This window comes from Crocodylus siamensis, chromosome 12, assembly GCF_052110815.1.
Source record: "Crocodylus siamensis isolate JL-2025a chromosome 12, ASM5211081v1, whole genome shotgun sequence".
NCBI lineage: Eukaryota > Metazoa > Chordata > Crocodylia > Crocodylidae > Crocodylus > Crocodylus siamensis.
Genome location: NC_143406.1, coordinates 24,246,810 through 24,268,569, shown reverse-complemented (window position 1 = coordinate 24,268,569; position 21,760 = coordinate 24,246,810). Strand labels below are relative to the sequence as shown.

At 45.5% G+C, this 21,760-nt stretch overlaps 1 protein-coding gene across 1 annotated transcript in view; it reads right to left on the bottom strand.

The window, feature by feature from the left end:
* Positions 1-21,760, bottom strand: part of DNAAF8 (dynein axonemal assembly factor 8) — a 202,596-nt gene that overhangs the window by 107,103 nt on the left and 73,733 nt on the right. Inside the window, exons 12-14 of the mRNA XM_090024739.1 lie at positions 18,673-18,870; positions 15,996-16,151; positions 9,203-9,394 (exon numbers count right to left, since the gene is read on the bottom strand). Of these exons, the coding sequence (XP_089880865.1) occupies positions 9,203-9,394; positions 15,996-16,151; positions 18,673-18,870 (546 nt within the window). The remainder of the gene's footprint in view (positions 1-9,202; positions 9,395-15,995; positions 16,152-18,672; positions 18,871-21,760) is intronic.

Below are 21,760 nucleotides of genomic sequence, written 5' to 3'. Positions count from 1 at the left end.
ATCTAGGATCTGGAACCAACTTCTAAGAGAAGTGGTGCTGGCTCCTACCCTAGGGGTATTTAAGATGAGGCTAGATGTATACCTTGCTGGGGTCATTTGACCCCAGTACTCTTTCCTGCCATGGCAGGGGGTCGGACTCGATGATCTGCTCAGGTCCCTTCCGACCCTAGAAACTGTGAAACTATGAAGCAGCTGGAGAAGCAGGTCCAGCCTGGCACCTCCCCCTGCCACGTCTAGCCATCCCCACTCCAAGCGGCAGCTGGAAGCCTCTGCCTAGCTGGGGCTTCTCAAGGCTTCTGGCCTGGGGCTGTTCCAGTCTTCTTGCGCAGAGGAAAATACAAATAAGAAAGTGGGTGGGGGGTGGAGGCAGGAGAGGACCACAGGTGATCATCCCAGTCCTCAGGGCTGACCAGGCCAACCCCTGCAGTCCCAGTGCCGCAGCTGGGAACCACATGGTGCTGGAATGGCTGGCCAGCAGATGGGGGGTAGGGGGTGGCTAATGGTATGCATTATGGGATAATGCATAAGCAGGTATGGGAAAGGGCAGCAAGCAGGTGCACAGAGCACAGTGACAGCTGTGCAGGAGCACAGGACCCACACTGGGGAACAGGGGCCAGTGCTGGCAGGGCCCAGAGCAGGGCGGCAGGAGCTTGGGATGGGGGCTGTGGAGCCTGGCTGCGGTGCTCAAGCAGGGAGAGGAAGGAGCCTGCCTGGCTCCACAGAGCCCACCCGGGCTTGCAGGAACACTGAAGGGGGCTCTGCCTGCTGCAGGGGGGAGGGGGACACACCGTGGGCAAACTCTCCCCCTCCACAAGCCACAGCCCTCCTTAGCCACACTCCCTCACACACTCACAGCTCCCCACAAAACCCATACCCACCCACAGCCCACACATCCACCCCCCCACAAACCCCCGCCCACACAACCTTAAACCTATGTCCACCCTCCCACCCATACCCCTTCCACAATATACAAGAGTAAGACTTCATTTTAAGCTATTATACTATCATCTCTATGTACACTACACAAATGTGTAAATCAGGAAAAAATATATTTTTTAATGAAATTAATGAACATTGTAGTACGTTTCATTTTTAGAATATAATTTGGTATATTTCTGCTTCAGAGATGGCAAACCCCTTGCTGAAAGGAGTAATTCCAGGGGCAAGGGGAGGGACTTCTGGTAGCAAAGGTCGGGGTTAGGGGGTGGGACTTCCACTTCCAAGATAGTGACCAGGTGGCAGGGCACCTGTTAAGGGATCGGGTTACCCATGTGGCCCTTGATGGCTTGCCAAAACTTGGTAAGCGGCCCTCCACCTGAAATAATTGCCTGCCCCTATATTAACCCCAGATATACCTAAGCCATGGGGACTGAGAGTATTCATAGCATCAGAGGAACTGCTAATCCCACACACATTGAAGCCATGTGCACAGACACCTACTGATATAAATGCCTGGTGCATAGCCTATGTAGTTTATTAAACTGAGGAACAAAGATTAGGCTGCAAGGGCTTGGCACTGGCCCTAAATGTTTTCCCATCACTGCCCCCACCCTGCTGCTATTCAGTCCAGCCCATTCAATACAGCATCCTTTGAGAGATTTATTTTGACACTGATGTCAATTTATTTTATAGAGCTCCTTCTCCCCATCATTCCAAAGGTGCTTGCTGCTTAACTGAGAATTGCAAATGTGTAAGTACATTGTGGTATCAGCCTAGGGCAGCAGAAGGCTTACAGGCTACAGTTGAGGATAGCTAGGATGAGGCTGTATCTTACTTTTTGTTTTTCCCCTCCAGAGCAAAGGAACATTTGCTTTTAATGTAGGGGGAGGAAAGATTGTCATTCTGGTTCTTAACCCCTGCATATCATGACAAGAATCGGCTGTTTACCCCACTCCACCCTCCTAAGCAAATATCCACCCCCACATCCAGTACTGCTGGATAACAACATTGGATTGATGGTCCTCCTTGAACTGATCACCTGTGAAACATTTAATGATATACAGAACTAAATTAAGGTTCCTAGGTTTGGTGAATGAAGCACTGCAGTGTCCTGGGGCAATTCACATGTCTCCAAGCTTTTGTTTTAGTCCCTGTGCAGAGTCAGAGAGACATTACTGCATTTGCTTGTATTTGGTTCCCCTGCTGAAGGTTAGCATTTCATCTAAAAATGCCAGAGCCAGACTGAACTCCTGGTCCAAATGATTTCAGTGGAAAAACTCCCATTGATTTCAATGGAGCCAGGCTATAAGCAAATTTTATTTTATTTTATTTTTTTACTGAAAACTAGGTTTCTGGAACATATTCATGTGATGACTTTTTATAAATCTGCAATTACACATCCATTTATACAGCCACATAATTACTGTATGAAGCTCAGGATGCATGAATCATCCATAAGGTAGGTGAGTCATCCACATGTGGACTCAGCACTTGATGGTGATGATGTAAGGTGTACGTAAGTACTGTAGCCAAAGCGCTGCAGTATGAATTCATCAGACTCTGCAGGGAGGCCTGATATGTGGGAGTCTGCCCTACTGGTACAAACTCAGGAAGGGACAGAATATCAGGAAGGACAGGCAAATCAAGGAGACAAGGCACTACTGATGAATTGGCAGAGACCTCTTCTGTTAGAACTTCAGTCTGCTTTGAAAGAGGCAGTGCCTTGGCCTTGGAGTAAAGTACTATCAAGGCTCGGGCATGCCAATCCCTGAGCATTCCCCAATTTTGGAGGGGCAAGACACTCAGAAATGCTGCTATTGGCATCGATCCTGTCAGATGTGTACCAATGTAGAAACCTAATGCCCAGTCTGACTGCTTAGCAATAAACACTTGAAGATTTGGCATCAGTTGCAGTAGAAATTTCAGAGGCCAACATAGCACCAAGGCACATGCCAGGATTGAAAGCTCAAGGCAACGCAGGGATGTAGATCCCACAGGCAGCCCAGCCACAGAGTGACCCAAGGTCTCTCAAGCAGCTCTCATATTCATACACGCACATGACTGCATCTAAAGTGTGGCTTGAAGCTACCAGTTAATTTCTTAGGGTATAGACACACGTACATTTGGAGCAGTTTCAAAAGCAGAGCTGCTGATCAGGAGAGTACAGCAGCTGTTATGTTCTAACAATTGCATGTGGACAGGCCAGAACAACTTTAACCAGGGATGAAACAATGCTAAAGCTGAAGCTGTTTGGCTACATTTGTATCATTCCCAGCTTGATACAACATAACAGCTGCTGTGCTGTTTGAGCAAAGGTCCTCTTTTGAAACAGCTCTCAATATACCTGGGTACATACCCACAAGTAGCATGAAAAGGAAGGACAGCGAAAGCACATGCAGAAGTAAAACAATAACCTGGCTGAACTCTCAGTGAGATACCGAGCCAAGAGCACAGCCTTACTTAATATGATGTATATTTGTTTCATAAACAACAGATGAAAGTCAGCACAGAACCTGAGGAAGATTAGGAAAAGTTGGAAGTGTGGAAGATGAAATGCTGATGTGACAACAGTTACAGTTGTGATAGTAAAGGAAATGGTAGTAATAGATAAAAGAAGTATTAAGCCCATTCATTAGGGGTGGGGGCTTCATGCTTATTGGTTAGGCCAGGTGGGCAAAATACAGCCTGCAGGCCACATCCGGCCTGCCAGGCACATAGTTTGGGGGCACCACAGGTCAGATGAATTGTGCCCTGCTAAGCCCTTCCATCCATGAGGCTGGGAGAGAGGCGCCCACGTGTACAATCCCCAACACACCCTATTACACTTGGATCCCATCTTCTTGTGCAGAAGGGCCCTGCCTAGCCAGCAGCAGGTTCTGGGCGGGGCTCCCGCTGCAGCTCCCCATGGGAACCTGCTTGGCTTCCTGTTAGTCAACTCGCTTGGGGCAGCAGGTAGGGAAGTGGACGGGCTGGTGGGAATGCAGGGTGGAGTTGGAGCAGGACAGAAGTATGGAGCCTGCACCCACGGGGGCAGTGGGAGTGTGGCAGTGGGGAGTGGGAGGCAGATCACATCCTCTATTGTCGGGGCTCTGCACCACATGCTATGCGCCTGCAGCTCCAGCATTTGCAGCAGGGGAAGCTCCATACGGGAGCCTGCTGCCTTTCCTGACCCTGCTGCACAGGTCTCCGTACTCTGCCAGGAGTGGAAGGGGCCCTGCCCCCTGCTTCCCCATGGAGTCCAGCATGGGGCTTCCCTGCTGCAAGCGTAGGAGCTGCAGGTGCACCATGCTGAGCCCCTGTGGTAGAGGCAGTTGGGCAAGCTGTGCTTCTTGCCCCCAGTACGGTGCTGGCTGCCTCTATCACAGAGGCTCTGCACCACCCGCCTGCAGGTCTTGCATTCACAGCCGGGAAGCCCCACACTGGACTTGGCAGGGAAGTAGGGGGCGGGGCTCCCTCCATTCCCAGTGGGAAAGGCAGCCAGTTCTAGTGCTGGGCTTCCCCCACTGCAAGTGCAGGAGCTGCAGGCACACAGACATGGAGCCCTGGCAATAGAGGCAGCCAGGCAGGCTGTGCTCACCCTTGCACACGGTGCTGGCCAGAGCTGTGCCCCACCGGGTCCAGGCACCAGGCATGAGCACCCTGACCTCCCTGCCTGCTGCTGGGGAGAGCATGTGGGGGGTCCCTACACCCCCACCATTTCACACCCGCGCCCTGTCCCCACAACTCCCACCGACATATACGTACACCCCAACATACCCTATGCATCTTACACAGCCACACCCTCTCACAACTTCCCCACACACTCCCACCCCCATACACACCTCCCCAGCGCCAGCCACACCCCACCATACACACACACAATATAAAAGAGTGACCCTTTATTTTTGAGTTATTATGCAATCCCTTCTATATACAGTACAAAACCACAAGTCACAACACATACATTTTGTAATAAAATTAAAAATATATTATAGTAGGTTGTTGTCTTCTAGTGTATGATTTTTTTTCTGGTTCTAAGATTGCAACCCCTTACTCCCAAAACGAATATGTGGGGGGGAGGTGGGGAGGGACTTGCAGTGGCAAAGGTCATGGGTTATAGGGCAGGACTTCTAGTCCCAATGTTGCAACCAGGGGGTGGGGCAACTGTCACGGATTGGAGCTACTTATGAGACCCCCAACAGCTCGCCAAAACTTAAGTGGCCCTCCACCCAAAATAATCACACACCACTGGCTTAAACAATGTAACAGCATATTTTAGTAATATCTCTAATCCAATTGTATGTGTTGCACATGATGGGTCTTCTGCCCCTTCTACTTCGACAATTTCTCTTGAGAGACTTCCTGGAAGATGACAGAGCTCATTCAGAATTTTCATGCCAAGAAATCAGGGAGTGGTTCCTCACCCTTCATGATCTTTTGAGACTGAGTGGAATCCTGTTTCTTTCTGTGTGTCTAAATGGCATATGTTTAGGTGTGTAAGTATAAAAACTGCCACTTATACACACGTAGCCATTCTATTCCCCTGACAGTGGGGATGTATAAGTGCGCACATGCACACTGCCATACACAGTAAGCTACACAATGTGTACCAGTTGTGGATGCATGCCAGAGCCTAAGACACGTAAGTAGAAACCTACCAAATTAGCGATTTCATGGATTCCATGAAATATGGAATTGCCTGCAAAATCTGGGCAATGCCCATGAAAACCACAAAATCCACAGGAAAAAAATACATAAATAACTTATTAAGCACTGTGGCAGCTTGCCGGGAAGGCGGGGGTGGTGACTGCCCACTTGAAGGGATGCCAGCAAGATGGCTGCTGACCCTGCCCCTCACCATTGACTGGCTGCAAGGACTGCCTGTCATATGGCCCTGCCTCTCTCCACCAATTGGCCAATCAGTGGTGAGGGGCAGGGCCACATGACAGGTAGTCCCTGCAGCCAATCCGTGGCAAGGGATGGGGCCACTAGGCCCCTCAGTCAATCAGAGGCATGGGGGGGCACCACACTTCATCTGAAAATGTTTGCCTGGGACCATGTTCTGCCCATAAAACAGAGGAGGCAGCCTCCATGAATTAGGTAGGTCCCTACACATATGTGTAGGAAGCCAGAAACCCATGACTAGTAGGTGTTAGACTGTGGAGGGAACAGAAGGATGCAGCCCTTCTATTTTTTATTCACAATAAATGAATCATTACAGCACTTGCCAAAGAAGCCCCCCAAAGTCTAGGCTCCCCTCACCCAAAAAAGGTTTAAACCTGCATCTCTCTGACTTCCCAGTACAGTAGTCTACCAAGCCTCAGATCAGGCATCATCCTGAGCCTTCTCTGACACTCCTTTTGAAACTGGCCTTCTCCTTTGGGCAGTCAAGGGAGGAAGCTGGGGGGGAAAGCAAACCAGAGGGTGTGGGCTCAGTAAAATGGTTGATGCTTTAGAAGGGAGTGGGCCCTGGGTCCTAGCCAGTCTTGCTTCTGGTTGGGCTGAACCTTCCCCAATACACTACTCTCCACTCATTTTGGATAATGAGGAAGGAATAGGTTGGGGAAAGAAGCAATGAAGATGAAAATCCATCTCCTCAGAGCCCCTACATGTTAACATGAATCAACGTTTGGTTTTATATCATATTAAAATTAAGCCATTCTCTTTTTGCTGACAAGGAGCATTCTAATTAATAACCTCTCAAGGATTATGTCACTCCTAACCTAACCTGGGGTTGTAATGGTTCCTTTGCAAATTTGTTCTTCATATCTAAAATGCAATATTGCAGATCAATAGATAATATGGATACAGCAGAAGTACTCAAAGCATGGGGCTGGCAGATTCCAATGAACCTGCGAAATTCTGCTAAATACCTTGTCACAAGGACATGAGAAAGGAAAGGAAAGGAAGCCTTAATGGAAAATTTCAAAGTAAAATACAAAGGTAAAGTGATTTAATCTGGGGCTCAACATTTGCTGAAAAACAACTTGGCCAAATGACTGAAAGCAAAAGACTGTCTCTCTCTCTCTGACAAACAGTTTGTTTAAGATCCACTGTGATTACTGCTGATGACTGCTTATAATGGGGCATAAATCTAGGCTGTGCTGAAGCAATCTTATATTTTTACCTTATTTTTCCTTCTCCCAACTCCTGTTGATTCCTTAGTTTAATCCACCCTTTGTATCTTCTTGTTTAGACTACAAGCTCTTTGGAGTTGAAATTGGCATTTACTTTTTGTGTGTTCAGTGTTTAGAGCACTCAATTCTAGTTGTATCTCTTGGTCCCTCACAATAAAAGATGGTAAGAGGGATTCATGCCCTTGTACCCAATTAAAGCAAATTTTGATTATTATATGTAGAGCTTATGCAAGTACAGTTTTATTAACATAAGGACAGATTCCCAGCTGGTGACAACTGGCATAGCTCCAGTGTAGTTAACAGAGTAATCTGGTGGCAGCTGAGAATCTGGCCTGTTGTCTTGTTTGGAGGTACCAACTTTGTTTTAACTGAAAGAGATGCATGTCCAGGATGTGCTGTGGTCTTTGTGTAACTGAGGACTTGATCCAGGGAGGTGCTAAGCACTCAAAACTCAGAAGGGAATTTGGCTGTTAATCTAATTTCATTTCTTCAAAACAGGTGAAGCTGATATCCTTCACACAGGAAATGTAGTTGCTGCTTGACTGTTCAGTTTCTAAAGATTTATAATTCGCTTAACAGAGAGCAGGTATAAAAGCTCTGCATGTTTTAAATTAAGCCTAATTCTATACCTTACAAATATACCATATATTTTACAAATATGTTGGGCTGCTTTACACCACCTGCCAGGAGTTAAAGTTTACACTAGCTGCACATCAATGAGAAATAAATACCCATTTTCATTCAAAGATATTGGATAACCTATAGGAAAAACTGAAGATGTAAGGTGAAGACCTACATTTTCAACATTCTCATTGACACTGAGAAACATTAACCCTTGAACCTAATTACAATTATGTAACCACTGTCATACCACCTCAGTTTCAAAAGCTGTTCATTTTAGTTATGAAAGAATACTGCAATGTCCATTAATTCTTGGGATGGTGCATTGGTACTTACACTGAGCTAGGAATGAAGAAACAACCTGACTGACTCCCACTGTTGCTACAGGAAGGAGTAAGTGGGATATTCATGCAGAAGAAAAGGCAAATAGCATGTAGTTGTACTGAGCAGGAATAGCTGGAGGTAGTGCATGTAGGCAAGGAAGAAAAAATATACCTGCTGGTGGCCCCTGCTACTTATTAAGGAAAAAGGACATTGCTTCCAGTGCAGAACTCTTTTGTTGGAAAGTTTGTAGGTGCCTTTGCTGGACCTCTCTCAGCCTTCTACCTGGCTCTCAGGAAATGCAGACAGGTACATTCTGACTACCTGCTGTGGAGAGACTCTAGAGGTCCAGTAAATCTGTCCTACAGAAGGCACAATATAGCTCACAGTATATCTCAGCTTGAATGCAGCTATGACAATCTGCATTTAGGTCAAAAGGGCAGTTCAATATTTCCAGTCCTAAATAAGGTCAGAAGCTTTCAAATAAAAAGACCTGCCCTGTAAACCAGAAACGCACAAACTCTTTTAACAGTTCATCAATTTGCAAGACTGGCACAGCCTGCCAGGAATGAAGAGGTTAACTTTTTTGCCACTTATGGATCATTAGGTACATCCCTGCTTGGCATGAAGTTAAAGTCCTTTCATATTTAGCCTATTCTGATACAGCCTTATAGGACTTGATCCTAAGAGATACTCTGAATTTTTAACCCTTGCTGATCTCAATGGGTATTTGTATACATGCTTGTGCCGCAGCGCTGGACACTTTTAAAAGCTGACACGCACTGCACTGCATTGTGTGCAGTTGTTTAAGTGGTGAAATGTGCATCAGCACTGAGAAATGGTGGTGGCACACGTTTGAACTAAAACTCATCGAAGGTGCTCTTGTTCAAAAACACACTGCCACCATTTTCTGCGCACTGACATGCATTTCACTGCTTATACAACTGCACGCAACACAGCGTAGTGTGTGTCAGCTTGTATGTAGAGCAGACGTGATTAATCGAGTCTGCTCCGATGCACTGGATCTCCAGCATGTTGGGGCATGAAAACATATGGGTATAAATGCCCAATAAGACACAGCAGGGCACAGCACCTGTTAAATGAAGGTCCTAAAACCCTCAGCCGGACCAAAAGAAAAGAACCTTACTGGATAAAGTACAACTTTTTTTGGATCTGTTTATGGTCGAACACTAATGGCGTGGTACCTTAGGGTCAGGGTTAATGGTAGAAACACAGCTGAGTCGAACAGTAGGAATTTCAGGACAGAGTGAATATAGCTGGTTCTGGAGGCAATTGGTCAGTTCTGCTTCCCACCAGATAACATCTGGAAGCCATGTATGGGATAGAAAAGTGGAAATCTGTTGGTAAAAAATGGATCCTCCAAGGTCTTCCTTTGCCTGCAAACAGTCAAAAACATATGGTTAAAGGCCTGGTCTTAATATTAGGGTGCAAAAAAACTGCAAACTCTTTTTATAAGACAACTGTAATAATATACATGTCACATGACAGGAAGAAAGTGGAAGATGAAGGGAATTTAACAAAACACCTGATGCAGAGCAGCACCAATCCTGGTACTTAGTTGGCCATCCTCCCATCACCTGTCAAAACCAGAACAACCTCTTCTCTGATTCCATGCTTAATTTTTGGGCAGCTTTGTTTGTCTCTAGTTCAGTTCTTTACCGTCCAACTGAGTGGAAAGCAGGTACATGTGTGCTACACTGAGGACTAACATGGAGAAGGGACCTGAAATTCTTCACTATGGTAAAGAAGGGAGGAACTTGCTGGCTCCTTGTGAATAAGGGTGAGAAGTGTGCAGAAACCCAAAATACTGGGAGCTGGGTACAATGTATACTACGCACCAGTTATTTTATTACTGGACATTACAGCTAATTGAGGTTTGCTGTTAACTGCCTTGCCATTGTCCATAATTGAGCTTTATAGGAAAGCAAGCTGACCATTTCAGCAGTTCTGGCCAAAAGGCATCTTTGTTACTCTCATCAGTGTTCTATAGCCAAGGGTGACCAGTATGTTTCATTTAGCCAAATGGCATTCTGCTTGTCCTGCTGCCCAGGGAATGACTGTATTGTATCAATCTTTTAGGAAGGTGCAGTTCTTTTAATTATAACCAGCTTCAGCTTTTTAGAAGCCATGGGGAAATCATTTCATTAATGGGACCATAAATCAGACAAATACTGTATAATATCATTTGAAAAGCCTTTCACAAGGACATTGTACATGCCTGAATAACCTTATTCATTTGATTTTTAAGAAACATCCCTATTAAAAACTATGGCTCATTCCTCATTCCACAGTTGTGAGTCACAAATACCTATCTTTTCATTTCCTCTCCAAACCCACTTGTTCCCTCTACTTTAGTCCCTAGTCGTTAAGGACCATCAGACAGAAGACTCTTCCCAGCCAATGAGTTGTCGTCTCTGTAACATCTGTTCAGCTATCTTCAAATTAAAGCCCGAGTGGTAAAAGTCTCAGACAAAAATCCTGAGCTCATCCTGTGACAGGTACTGTATGGATGTCGTTTACAATAACTGGCAAAACTGTGTGTTGTTAACCAGTCTAGAAGATAATCAAGTTGCTTTGTTTGGTGGTACCCTTCTTAATTGGGAATGCAATTTAGCCTCTTAGGGCACCCATATATCTCTCCCTAAGAGGGGGTTCCTCTTAGGGGGAGAAGTGGGGGAGAAGGGGGGAGATGTTTTAACTACAGCAGCTCTCAGGAGCTGCTTTAATTTAAAACATCCACAGTGTCTCATGTATTCAGCATCTCCCTTTTCAAAATGGTGGTGGGGCGCTTTAACTAAATTAGCTTGTCAAATGAGCTTAAGTTAAAGTGCCCCTGCCACTGTTTTGAGAAATGGGGACCCTGAATAAATAAGATATTTCAGCGTCCCGATCAGAACTCTGCAGCAGACTCAATCGATCGAGTCTGCAGATGTGTTCTAATCAGAACGCACTGGAGCACAGGTAAAAGTGCCTTTAGAGAACACATGCCACAAACACCAGATTCTATCAGCCTTGCATATAAATGCAGCTTGTTTATCAGCATGTCACAATTACACAAAATAAGCATAAGATCATTTGTTCTGACAGCAACTCAAGCAACCAAAACCATGGTGGGAATGTTTAAATTTGCCTCATTTCACTCACTTGCTTGGAGAGGGGGAAGAGACTAGCACATAAGAGGCTACTCAAGCTTACAAGAATGTGGAAAACACACTGAACATCTGCTTGATTTATGGAAATAGATTTTTTTAAAAAGCAATGTTGTCATGGCTGAGTGATCAAAAGGTTGACCTGCCTAGGACAGCAGTTCCTTCGCTGAGGAGCCCATTATTATATTTTTTATTCAAAAACTGTTAGACCTTGGGTTGGAGAAATAAAATATGACAACAAAAAAGATGTGCAGCTGACAATGAAATGCTCTATAAACAGAAAGCAGATGACTCAGGGGACTGGAAATAGAGTGTTTCATTTTTAGGGTGCTCAGCCCAACTTAGTGGTGACTGAAAATCATTAAGCACGTTGTTTCAGCCCAGTTCTCAGTGGTCAAATGGCCATCAACCCATTGCAAACAATGGTTGTTTATTACTATGAGAATGGCTACCTCCACTGGATTGATATCCTCATTGACAATCAGTCCACAGGGCCAAGAACTGTAAGGGCCAATGGCCCTCCCAACCCACTATAGCAGGGGCAGGCAATTATTTTGGGCAGAGGGCCACTTACTGAGTTTTGGCAAGCCATCAAGGACCACATGACAGGCAGTCCAGGGCAGATAAATATTAATTTATCCAAACAGAAGAAGAAACGCTGAGTTATTGTGGTGGGTGACTCAATCCTGAGAGGCTCAGAAGGGCTGATCTGCCAACCAGATCCCATGATGAGAGAGGTCTCCTGCATGCCTGGAGCTAAGATCAGTGACATCACTGCAAGGATTCCTAATCTCATCAAGTCCTCCAACTACTACCCCATAGTCCTTGCCCATGTGGGCACTAATGATGTGGCTGGGAGTAGTCCTTACCGCATCATGAAGGACTTCCATGAGCTGAGGCCGATGTCATCTACCTGGATTTTAGGAAGGCCTTCAACACAGTTTCACATCCTATTCTCATGGGGAAGCTAACAGGCTGCAGAGTGGACGCCTACACAGTCAGGTGGGTGGCTAACTGGTTTAGGGACTGCACCCAGTGAGCGGTGGTGTAAGGGTCATTCTCAGCCTGCAAGGAGGTGGGGAGTGTGGTCCTGCAGGGTTCGGTCCTTGGACTGGTATTATTTAATATCTTCATCAGCAATTTGGATGAGGGTGTGGTGAGCACCTCCCCCAGGTTCACAGATGATACCAAGTTATAGGGCAAAGTTAATACACCAAAGAGCAGGGAGCAAATACAGGCCAACCTGGACAGGTTAGGTCAATGGGCAGAATGAAATAGAATGCAATTCAACAAAGATAAATGTAAGGTACTCCACCTAGGAAGGAGGAATCCCCAGCATACCTACAGGTTGGGGGATGTCCTCCTCAGCAGCTCAGAGGTTGAGAGAGATCTTGGAGTCATCATTGACTCTAAGATGAACATGAGCTGGCAGTGTAATGAGGCCATCAACAAAGCCAATTGCGCCTTGTCGTGTATTAGCAGATGCATGACCAACAGATCAAGGGAGGTGATGCTCCCCCTCTATGAAGCATTAGTCAGGCCACAGTTGGAGTACTGTGTCCAGTTTTGGGAGCCGCATTTCAAGAGGGACACGGAGAATCTGGAGAGGGTTCAGAGGAGGACCACTCGCATGATTAGTGGTCTCCATACAAGGAGAGGTTGAGGGATCTGGATCTCTTCAGCCTTTACAAAAGATGGCTGAGGGGTGACCTTGTAGCTGCCTATAAGTTTATCAGGGGAGGACAGCAGGGAATTGGGGATGTGCTGTTTACTGGAGCACCCCAGGGAGTAACTAGGAATAATGGGTGCAAACTAGTGGACAGTAGATTTTGGTTAGACATTAGGAAGAAATTTTTTACAGTAAGGGTGGCCAGAGTCTGGAATGGGCTTCCAAGAGAGGTGGTGCTGTCACCTAACTTGGAGGTCTTCAAGAGGAGGCTTGCTAATCACCTGGCTGGGGTCATCTGTCCTCAGTCCTCTTTCCTGCCAAGGGCAGGGGGTCAGACACAATGATCCATTGGGTCCCTGCCGATTCTATATTCTATGAATCTATCATTTTCTAAATTATTTAGGGGCCCCATGGGCTGGATAAAATGGCCTGACGGGCTGCATCTGGCCCCCAGGCTGCATTTTGCCCACCCCTGTTCTATATGGTTCCCTCATGCCAAGGTCAAGATTATGAATAGGGTAAAGTAAGGGAAGTTAATACTAGGTCAGTAGATAAGACAAGTCCCCAGCTTCTAGTTTGCTTATGAAAGGCAATCCACTGCCTCTCAGAAGCACTATTTTTATGATACAATTTTAAAAGAAAGGAAAACCTCACAGACCACTGTGGCTAGTGCCTCATGAATCTGGCACTCTAATACTAGAGTGACCCATATAAGAGAGAGATTCATAGGAAGACAGGCATTTACTCTCTTGTAACTCATGGGCACTAACTTGTATCCAACAGGATGGACAAGGCATGTGTCTGTTTTCCACAGTAAACAACAAATGCAGATGTCTCAAGCTAAGAACACTACGTTGTCAAACTGTCAGGGTGCAATCAGCTAATGTTAACCCTGGTCTTGCCTGTCCTTTTATATTTCATTTAAAAGAAATTTAATTTGTATTTTGCTAGAATCTTGCAACCAAGAACTTCAACAGCAACTACTGGGATCCAAGTTTTTTTTTCCCTGGATGCTCATTTCAAATCCAAATTATGCTAAACCCTTATACCTGATTTTTATTGTGCTCAGAAGAAAGAACTAGAATAGAAACTGTTAATGACTACAAGAGAGAAATATTGTTCTCTTATACTGCCAGGTAAAATACTGTACATTAGCACCACCACAAGAGACTGGTGACTCTAATAAAATCTGTTGGCTTTCTCTCCAGCAATAGCCAATACTGCTAAGGAGGAGAATCAGAGAGACAGCAGCAAGTTCCTTTTGTTTTCTTTGCCTTTGCTGTGGCTGACATTTCTGAAAGATTTTTGTGGCTCCCATCAGTTTACATCACTGACTGAAGAAAGAACAGCAGCTGTACAAATGCCTCAAGAAAACAAGAAAAAATGAAGGTCACTGTTGTTGGAAAGGCATATTATGGAACCTCTAATGAAAGGAAACACCAGTTGCACAGAGCCCTACTTTAAGGAGCACTAACCAAATAGCTCACATGTTCACTACTGTACATATTAGCTGACCTGGGTACCAACAGCAGTGAATGCATGCAAACAGAGTAGTAGGGCTGCTCTATGATTTATTTCAGAGCTGAAAAACTCTGTACAGTGTGTTCAGCCAATCTATGATAAAGTAAACCTCTATTCTGCCCCCCACCAAATGTTGGGAGCAGCCTGGGCCTGTAGCCTGCAAAGTTTATTCACTTACATGACACCAGATGGGCATACTGAGTTTGCTCAATGTTAAATAATTTTGATGCTCTGGTCAGCCCCACAGCTGGACTGAAGTGACCTTCTAGAGACCAGCTCCATGGGTGGGCTTCCAAGTAAGTGGATGTGGGGCAGTTAAGTTTCTTCCCCAAGGCCTTTGTTCCAAATAAATTACCTTGATTCCAGTTAGCCTACAGCAGAAATAACTGATGCCCTTAATCCATTCTAGCAGGCTGCCTGCCCTCCCTAGACCTGATGCTCCTCCCTACAAATGCCCAGGCATCAGCAGGAGGGTTGCTTATTGTTTCTTTTGTAGTGTTTTAATCATGACATTAGTTGTCAGCATCAATCACCTACTTGAGGGAGCATTCCAGTCACAGCTGTCACAATCCAAGCTTTATGATATATCATGGGAAATTTAATCTTTAGTACTCACACACAGTCAGCTGTGGATGTGGAGCATTCACTGTAGCTGAGCAGAGAAAACTGAAAAGTAGGTCTAAATCAGTTTGCACTTTCCCATTCCTTTGATGTGCCTGGTTGCTGTAAGTTAAAACAGCTGGAGGCTGCTCTAAGCTGTACTGGTTGCTAATGGCCCCAAGGGATCACTCCATCAGCCAGGGATTGCCAGAATCTGGTCACAGCTTCTCTTCCCTGACCACACTAGCAGCCTGTAAATGAGGTTGCACAGAAGGTGCTACTGTGTCACTTAATTTCTTGGGGCTGAAGGGATTCACCACTGGCTAGCCACACACTCTTTGAAGCTGTTTTGTGCTGCCAAACGGTCACCAATTTGGCAAGGGCCAGGATCAGTGTCTCAGAAATTATTTTATGTAGAATGTTTGGTCAAACAAGTGGCTATCAAAAGATATCATGTACACTGCAACACACTGCAGCCGCAAGTTTTCTAGATGCTCCTGGGTACATCATTCAGTCAGAGTTGAGGACTATGTTAACACTTGATTTTGAACTGACAAAGAACAGAACCCACATCCTGGACTCTTAAGTCTTGTGAAATTAACAGCAAGAAAATATCCCCTCCTTCTAGCTGTACTTTCACATAATCAAAATACAAAACCAGAAACATAATGGATGTCAGAAAAAGTCTTCCCTCTTTGACCATTGTCCATAAATTTTCACTCTGTGTGGTGACAGCCACCAAAGATATATAGAGCAGTTAATGAGCAGAAAAGAGACGGCCTTTGAAATATGGGGCTGGATCCTCATCTGTTCTGCAACTAAATTCAGCATAGCAGGAAAGCCAAGCAGGCAGTTACTGAAAGTCACTTTAATTCTCACTTTGAGCTCTGTCAGCTCCCAGTTTAACTCAGAGCAGCCTAAGGGCTATTCTAAATTACACTGGCTCCAAGTGGTCTCAAGGCTAGTCAAATATAGCCAGTACATCCCAGCTCAAATGCAATAACTCCAGCACATGTGCATGGCATTTCTGCTACTCACTTTGTGCTTCTGGATCTCGATGCAGTTCTGGGGTGGAGATCTGTCAGCTGGAATTAGGCAAGCATATAGTGCTAATCCATCCTCTTGCCAGATCTGCTGCAGCCCCACCACCTGGAATGGAGCTTTGATCCCACCATTCACTTTCAAGGAAGGTACCTGTAAATTTATATGAATAGATGCCTTCATTTTAAACACAATTATATTTACAGAAGTCTGCTTCAGGGAATGAATATAACCCTTTCCCCACATTGTGACTTTTGAATGAAGACAGCCTGTGCAGAATAACCTGGGGAGCACTCCAGCTTGATTGATGAAACAGTCAAGATTTAGGCAGTAGTAACTTTATAAAAATCAAATTAAAAAGGAATAACATGTAGGTTTTGGTAGGTCATGGGATTTATTTTCCCAATAAGGCTTCCCATAACCTCCAAGCTTCACATTTAGCTAGCTATGTGAGGGGGAGAAAGAGAAACACAGACTTGCAACTCATATTACTTCCCTAGCCTAGCAAGAAATGAGAACAAAGAGTCCCTGTCAACATCTTCCTGCACATTCTTTGCTACAGCAGCACTGTATGCTGCTTTTATTAATGATAATAAGATCAATACAATCTCTGTTAAAAATCAATGCTAAGTGATTACGCCATTATAAGAAGTCAGGGCAGGGTTCTTTAATAAGCCTTCATGTTCCTCATTACTGATCAGTTATAGCCACAAGCACATCAGTCACCTTCCAGTTTTATTTAGGCTGAAGCTGGATTTTTAGATAGGCTTTATGTTTTGTGGGGAAAAGGAATGTACAGATCTAATTTGAAATAAGGATACAAAGTGATTTATGCTAGCCCTAAAATGAACACTAGGAACCATGCATCATGAATATCAATATATTTCCAGTAAAATGCTTTGGATATATAAACCTCTAATTGGCCAAGACAAAAACCATAAGACTCATAAAGACACTCAGATGTGATACATTTGGTACAAGGCTTGCATGAGAGATGTTGTTATTCCTGGATAACCCTGACAGGGAGTAGAAAAAGGCAGTATCAGTGGGCAGAAGCATCAGTAGGATACCCAAAAACCTGGAGAGTGGGGAAGAAAAGGTGAAAAAGAGAGCACAGTACAGAAAAGGTTGGGAGAAGAAGTTACAGAAACCCTCAAAAGAGAGGGACAGCCAGTGCAAGTTCAGGACCCCTCATGCCATACAGGGCTTGGAGACATTTGTGCACTGAAGTGGCACTTATGTGGCTGCATAACTACAATTTTTGGCACTTATGCACATTTTGGATCCTACTTTCATCTAGAGCAGAACAGGCTCACAAAAGTGTAACTGCCAGAAGTAAGGTGGTAACCTCCTGCACTTTCTAGTCCAGAGTTTAGTGGTTAGGGCACTTGCCCAAAAAGCAGAAGACCCAGGTTCTGGGCCCCTCTCATTCTGAGCCTGCATCCCAGCAAAATGGCAAAACCATACGGCCATGGGCTCAGCAAGGACCAAAGCAATCTCCATCCTTTCTCTTGAACAGGGGTGGGCAATTATTTGGGCTCCAGGGCAACTTAATGAGTTTTGATGAGGTGTTAAGGGCTGTGTGGACTCACATGCTCACACTCTCATACACTCATGCTCACACACACTCTCACACCTGCACTCGCACTCGCACATAATCATGCACTCACACACACTCACACACATATGAGCTCCCTGCAACTAGGCTGAGGCTGGTGCCAGAGCAGTAGTGGAAGAATGAGCATGAGTCCTCCTGGGGCTGTAGCATCTTATCTCCAGTCCTCCCCTCCTCATGCTGCCTGGCTTGGCTGACACTGGCAGGCAGGAACAGAGCTGAGAGCACACTGTGCTGGAGCCAGGGCCATTTGCAGCCCCACAGGGAGAGGCTGCACAGTGGGGAGGAATGCCCCGCCTCTTGCCTCCCTCCCCACCCCCCGCTGTGCAGAACCTGGCTTGAGGGGGCCAAGAGCAGGGGGCTCAGTTCCCCCCATCGAATCACTGTCCCCCGAATTGGTCAAATCCAAAGTGAAAACTAGCCACTTTGCACAAGCCTATAAACTGGGGGACAGAAAAGATAGCTTATGTTTCCCTTGGAGAGGAATACAACTGTTGAATGGATAGAAAAGATGAGGAAGAAAGAGAATATTTGAGAATGAAGGCTGGAGAGGATGGAAGCTGGTGGGGCTCCCAAGTTTTTATAGCTGGTCTAATGAGACTAACAACAGTGAGTGGTGATACCTCTTATTAGGATATGACAGAACAGCCCAATAAGTCTGTACCACTTATTCAGATAAAAGAGTCAGCTCTTACCCAGAACAAATGATCAGAAACGGCCATTTCTATTCATTCCTGTTTTACTGGAGGACGCTGAATAGACAAGTCTCTCCATTCTTACTGGTCACTTTCAAATACTTTGTTCTACTGAATGTCATTGTTTTCTGTTGCACACTCTTTGAAAACTAAGGGCCTGGCCCAGCTTCTATATGGGACTCTTTCCATTGACTTCCAGAAGGATGAGAGTAGTGCATGATATTTGCTCTCTTTGGGTTCAGTCTTTGCTTTGGGACACTGGAGTAAGGACATTTCGTAATAAGGATTATCCATTTTCTGGTGGGCAAAAGCCATCTAGTAACCTGATGTTACCTATTTGCTGCATTTCACTCCATCTACTCACCAAGGAGAGAAGCCAAGTAACAAGGGCTTGATAGATGTTGGCTGCTGTCAATACAGTCTCTGGGAAATGTCCATCATGCTGACCAAAAGCAGCAGCTACCTGTCCACAACTGGATAGCCAAACTGTCATCAGAAGCATCTCATGTTTCATGCTGTCATGACTAGGCAATGTGTTAATATGTGGCAAAGAAGAAGCTTCCTGTTGAAGGAGAGTGGGAACATTAAAGTAATTTGTATTACAAGATCTTAAATAGAAAACAATATTAATTTTGATCAATACAACTGTCTGAATGTTACCAATGTAGGTGGTAATCAAAGGTTTTTAGTGATGATGTGGTCACAGTCTCACTTTTACCCTCTAGCAGGGGTCAGCAACTCCCGGCACGTGTGCCAAGTATGGCACACGAGGCCATTTTGTTTGGCACGCCACCGCCAGCCTAGGCTCTAGGCAGCTGCTGCAAACCTCAGAGTGGATGGTGGAGAGGGGCCTGAGGCAGCGCAACCTCAGCCTCTCCCCTGCTGCTCGCACAGAGCTAATGATTGGGCTCTGGAGCCTGGCGCAGCTTTTTGTAGCCAGCCTGGACTCTTGGCAGCTGCACCAGGCAACGGGCAGGCTGCAAACAGCTGCACCAGGCTTCACAGCCCTGGCATCAGCTCCATGCTGGCGGTGACTGTGTGTGCACCTCAGAGTGGATAGCAAAAGGGCTGTGCTGCCTCAGGCCCTACCCCCACTGTCCAATCCAAGGCACGCGTGCACCCGCCGGTATGGAGCTGATGCCAGAGCCTGGAGCAACTGTTCGCAGCCTCCCAGCTGCCACCGGCCCAGGCTCTGGTAGCTGCTGCCAACTACGGAGCCTAGTCTGCTTGCAGCTGAACCCACCTGACTCCCACCTGCTCCAAGCCCAGCCTCCCCACTGGGATGAAGCTGACACTGCCCCTTGCCAGGAGCACTGAACCTTTAGCGGGCTTCGCTGTGCAGGGTGGGTGGATGGTTGGGCTGACAGACAGGTTCCAGGCTGGAGCCTTGGCCAGCTGCGCTGCAGCCCAGGGGCTGGCTCCCCAGGGAAGCATGGGGGCTCTGGCGGGACCAGGGCACTGTTGGGTTGGACTTTGTCCAGTGGCCCAGGAGCCTGGCTTCATGCACCCATGCATCTGGTTCCATGTGTTTGTCTGCCTCTGTCTGGTTCTGTGTGTCTGTGTGTGCTCTCATGTGTCTGTTCTGGGTGTGTTCTAGTTCTTTGTGTTTGTGCATGTGGCTGTCTGTGTGCGTGTGCCTGGTTCTCTCTCTGCTCTTTTTCTCTCTCTCTCCTCCTTCTCTTATTTGCCTCTTTTTTCTCTCTTTCACTGCAACATGCTCAACAAAAAGAATACACAACAACAAAGGCAATATTTATGATTATTAAATATACTAATATGCAGTGCGTCCTGCCATGTACCTCCCCCCATTTTGTTTTTCTGGCATGTCAGCACTCTGGCACCTTCCAAGATAGACATCGTGGTTTTTTCGGCACTCCGGCCATAAAATGTTGACTACCCCTGCCCTATAGCCGCAAAAAGGAACATTCAATAACACAATGCATCCTAGCATCAAGCTGGATGATTGATTTCATACTGTCACAGAAAGAGAACCAACTACTGAATTCCCAGCACCAATTCCTGTAGCACTGTGGGTTTTTTCTTGGAGGTTTTTCATCCATGTCTTGACTAGGTCCAGTGCTACTTAGCATGTGCAAGCTAATGTGATCACAGCTGGAGGCAGTACAACTAGAGTCATTCAGTATTCATTATTAACCTAAAGTACTAACTGCTAATCAAAGAAATACCATTGACCCAAGCCTGCATTACTGTTTGTTCTGCCAAACAAAGCTCATTTATCTTTGATGTTAAATTTAAAGTTAACACTCATGGCATCTTCTTGAATATAACCAAGCACAGGTATTTTGTCAATTAGAAGAGCCCCTCCCCTTTTTTGTAAAGAAACACAGTTCTCATATCTTTTATAAGCATTTAATATATTCTGAAACACTCCACAACTTCATTCCTAATTCCCTAAGAAAAACATATAGTTAACGTTTTACTTGTCCATGCTGCAGAGTGAGTTGAATTTTAGAATGAAACCATAACATAGAATGGAAAAGATGGTTACCTGGTGCCTGGGAGGTAAAGACTGTATTTTTTTGCATACCCAGGGTCCATGCCCTCACAATCAACATAGCCAACATTATAAAGAGTGGGGTGACCATAAGTGACATTCAGTTGCTTTGTCAATAAGAATATGATATGAGAAGATTTCAGGTACATGGACAGAGCAGGAATCTGTATAAACAACACACCTCAAAGAACCAGAATTTCTGCAAAGCAAGTAACCATGCTTCTTTGACTGTCTACACAGATTCCACTCTGTGCAATTAATAGGCAGTATTGCATGACTAGAGACTGTGAAAAAGTAACTGCAGAACCTCCCTATTAAAATCAGCATCTAATCCAGAAGCCTCTCCAGGGAATAACAGGAGGCAAATGTGTAACCTTACCAGGTCTCTAAATAGCAGCCTTTCATGCTTCAGATATTGTTATATTACCCTAACAAGCAGCAAAAGCTGGTGGAGCCCCAGTGGAATAAGATGTAATGGAACCCAAAGGTCCTCCCTAGCTATCTGACAGCAAGTATTATGTAGCTTCAAACACATTTAGGCAATCTCTAGCTGAATACAAGTTACCTTTGAGCCCTCTCTGTAAATGCCACAGTGTCTAAGACAGAACTGAAACAACTGTGTTCTGTCTAAACAAATAAGAAAGCCCCCACCATATCCAGAATGTAAAGTTTTGTATTACCTGGTATGGAGTGAGGTTCCAAGAAAGAGATGGAAGACATTGATGGCTGAAGTGAAATCTAAACCTATTTTCAGGAAAACTCATGTCATTATGGTATATGGAAGACCTGAGCTTGGATTTCATACACCTTCAGGCCAGAATATTGGAGAGACTGCTTTCCCCAATTGGCAAGAAACAGAGGAAGCCAGTTGTCACAGGTCCTACCATACCAGTGAAAACTATGTTGAGATCAGATCAGTCTCCTGGTCAGAAGACAC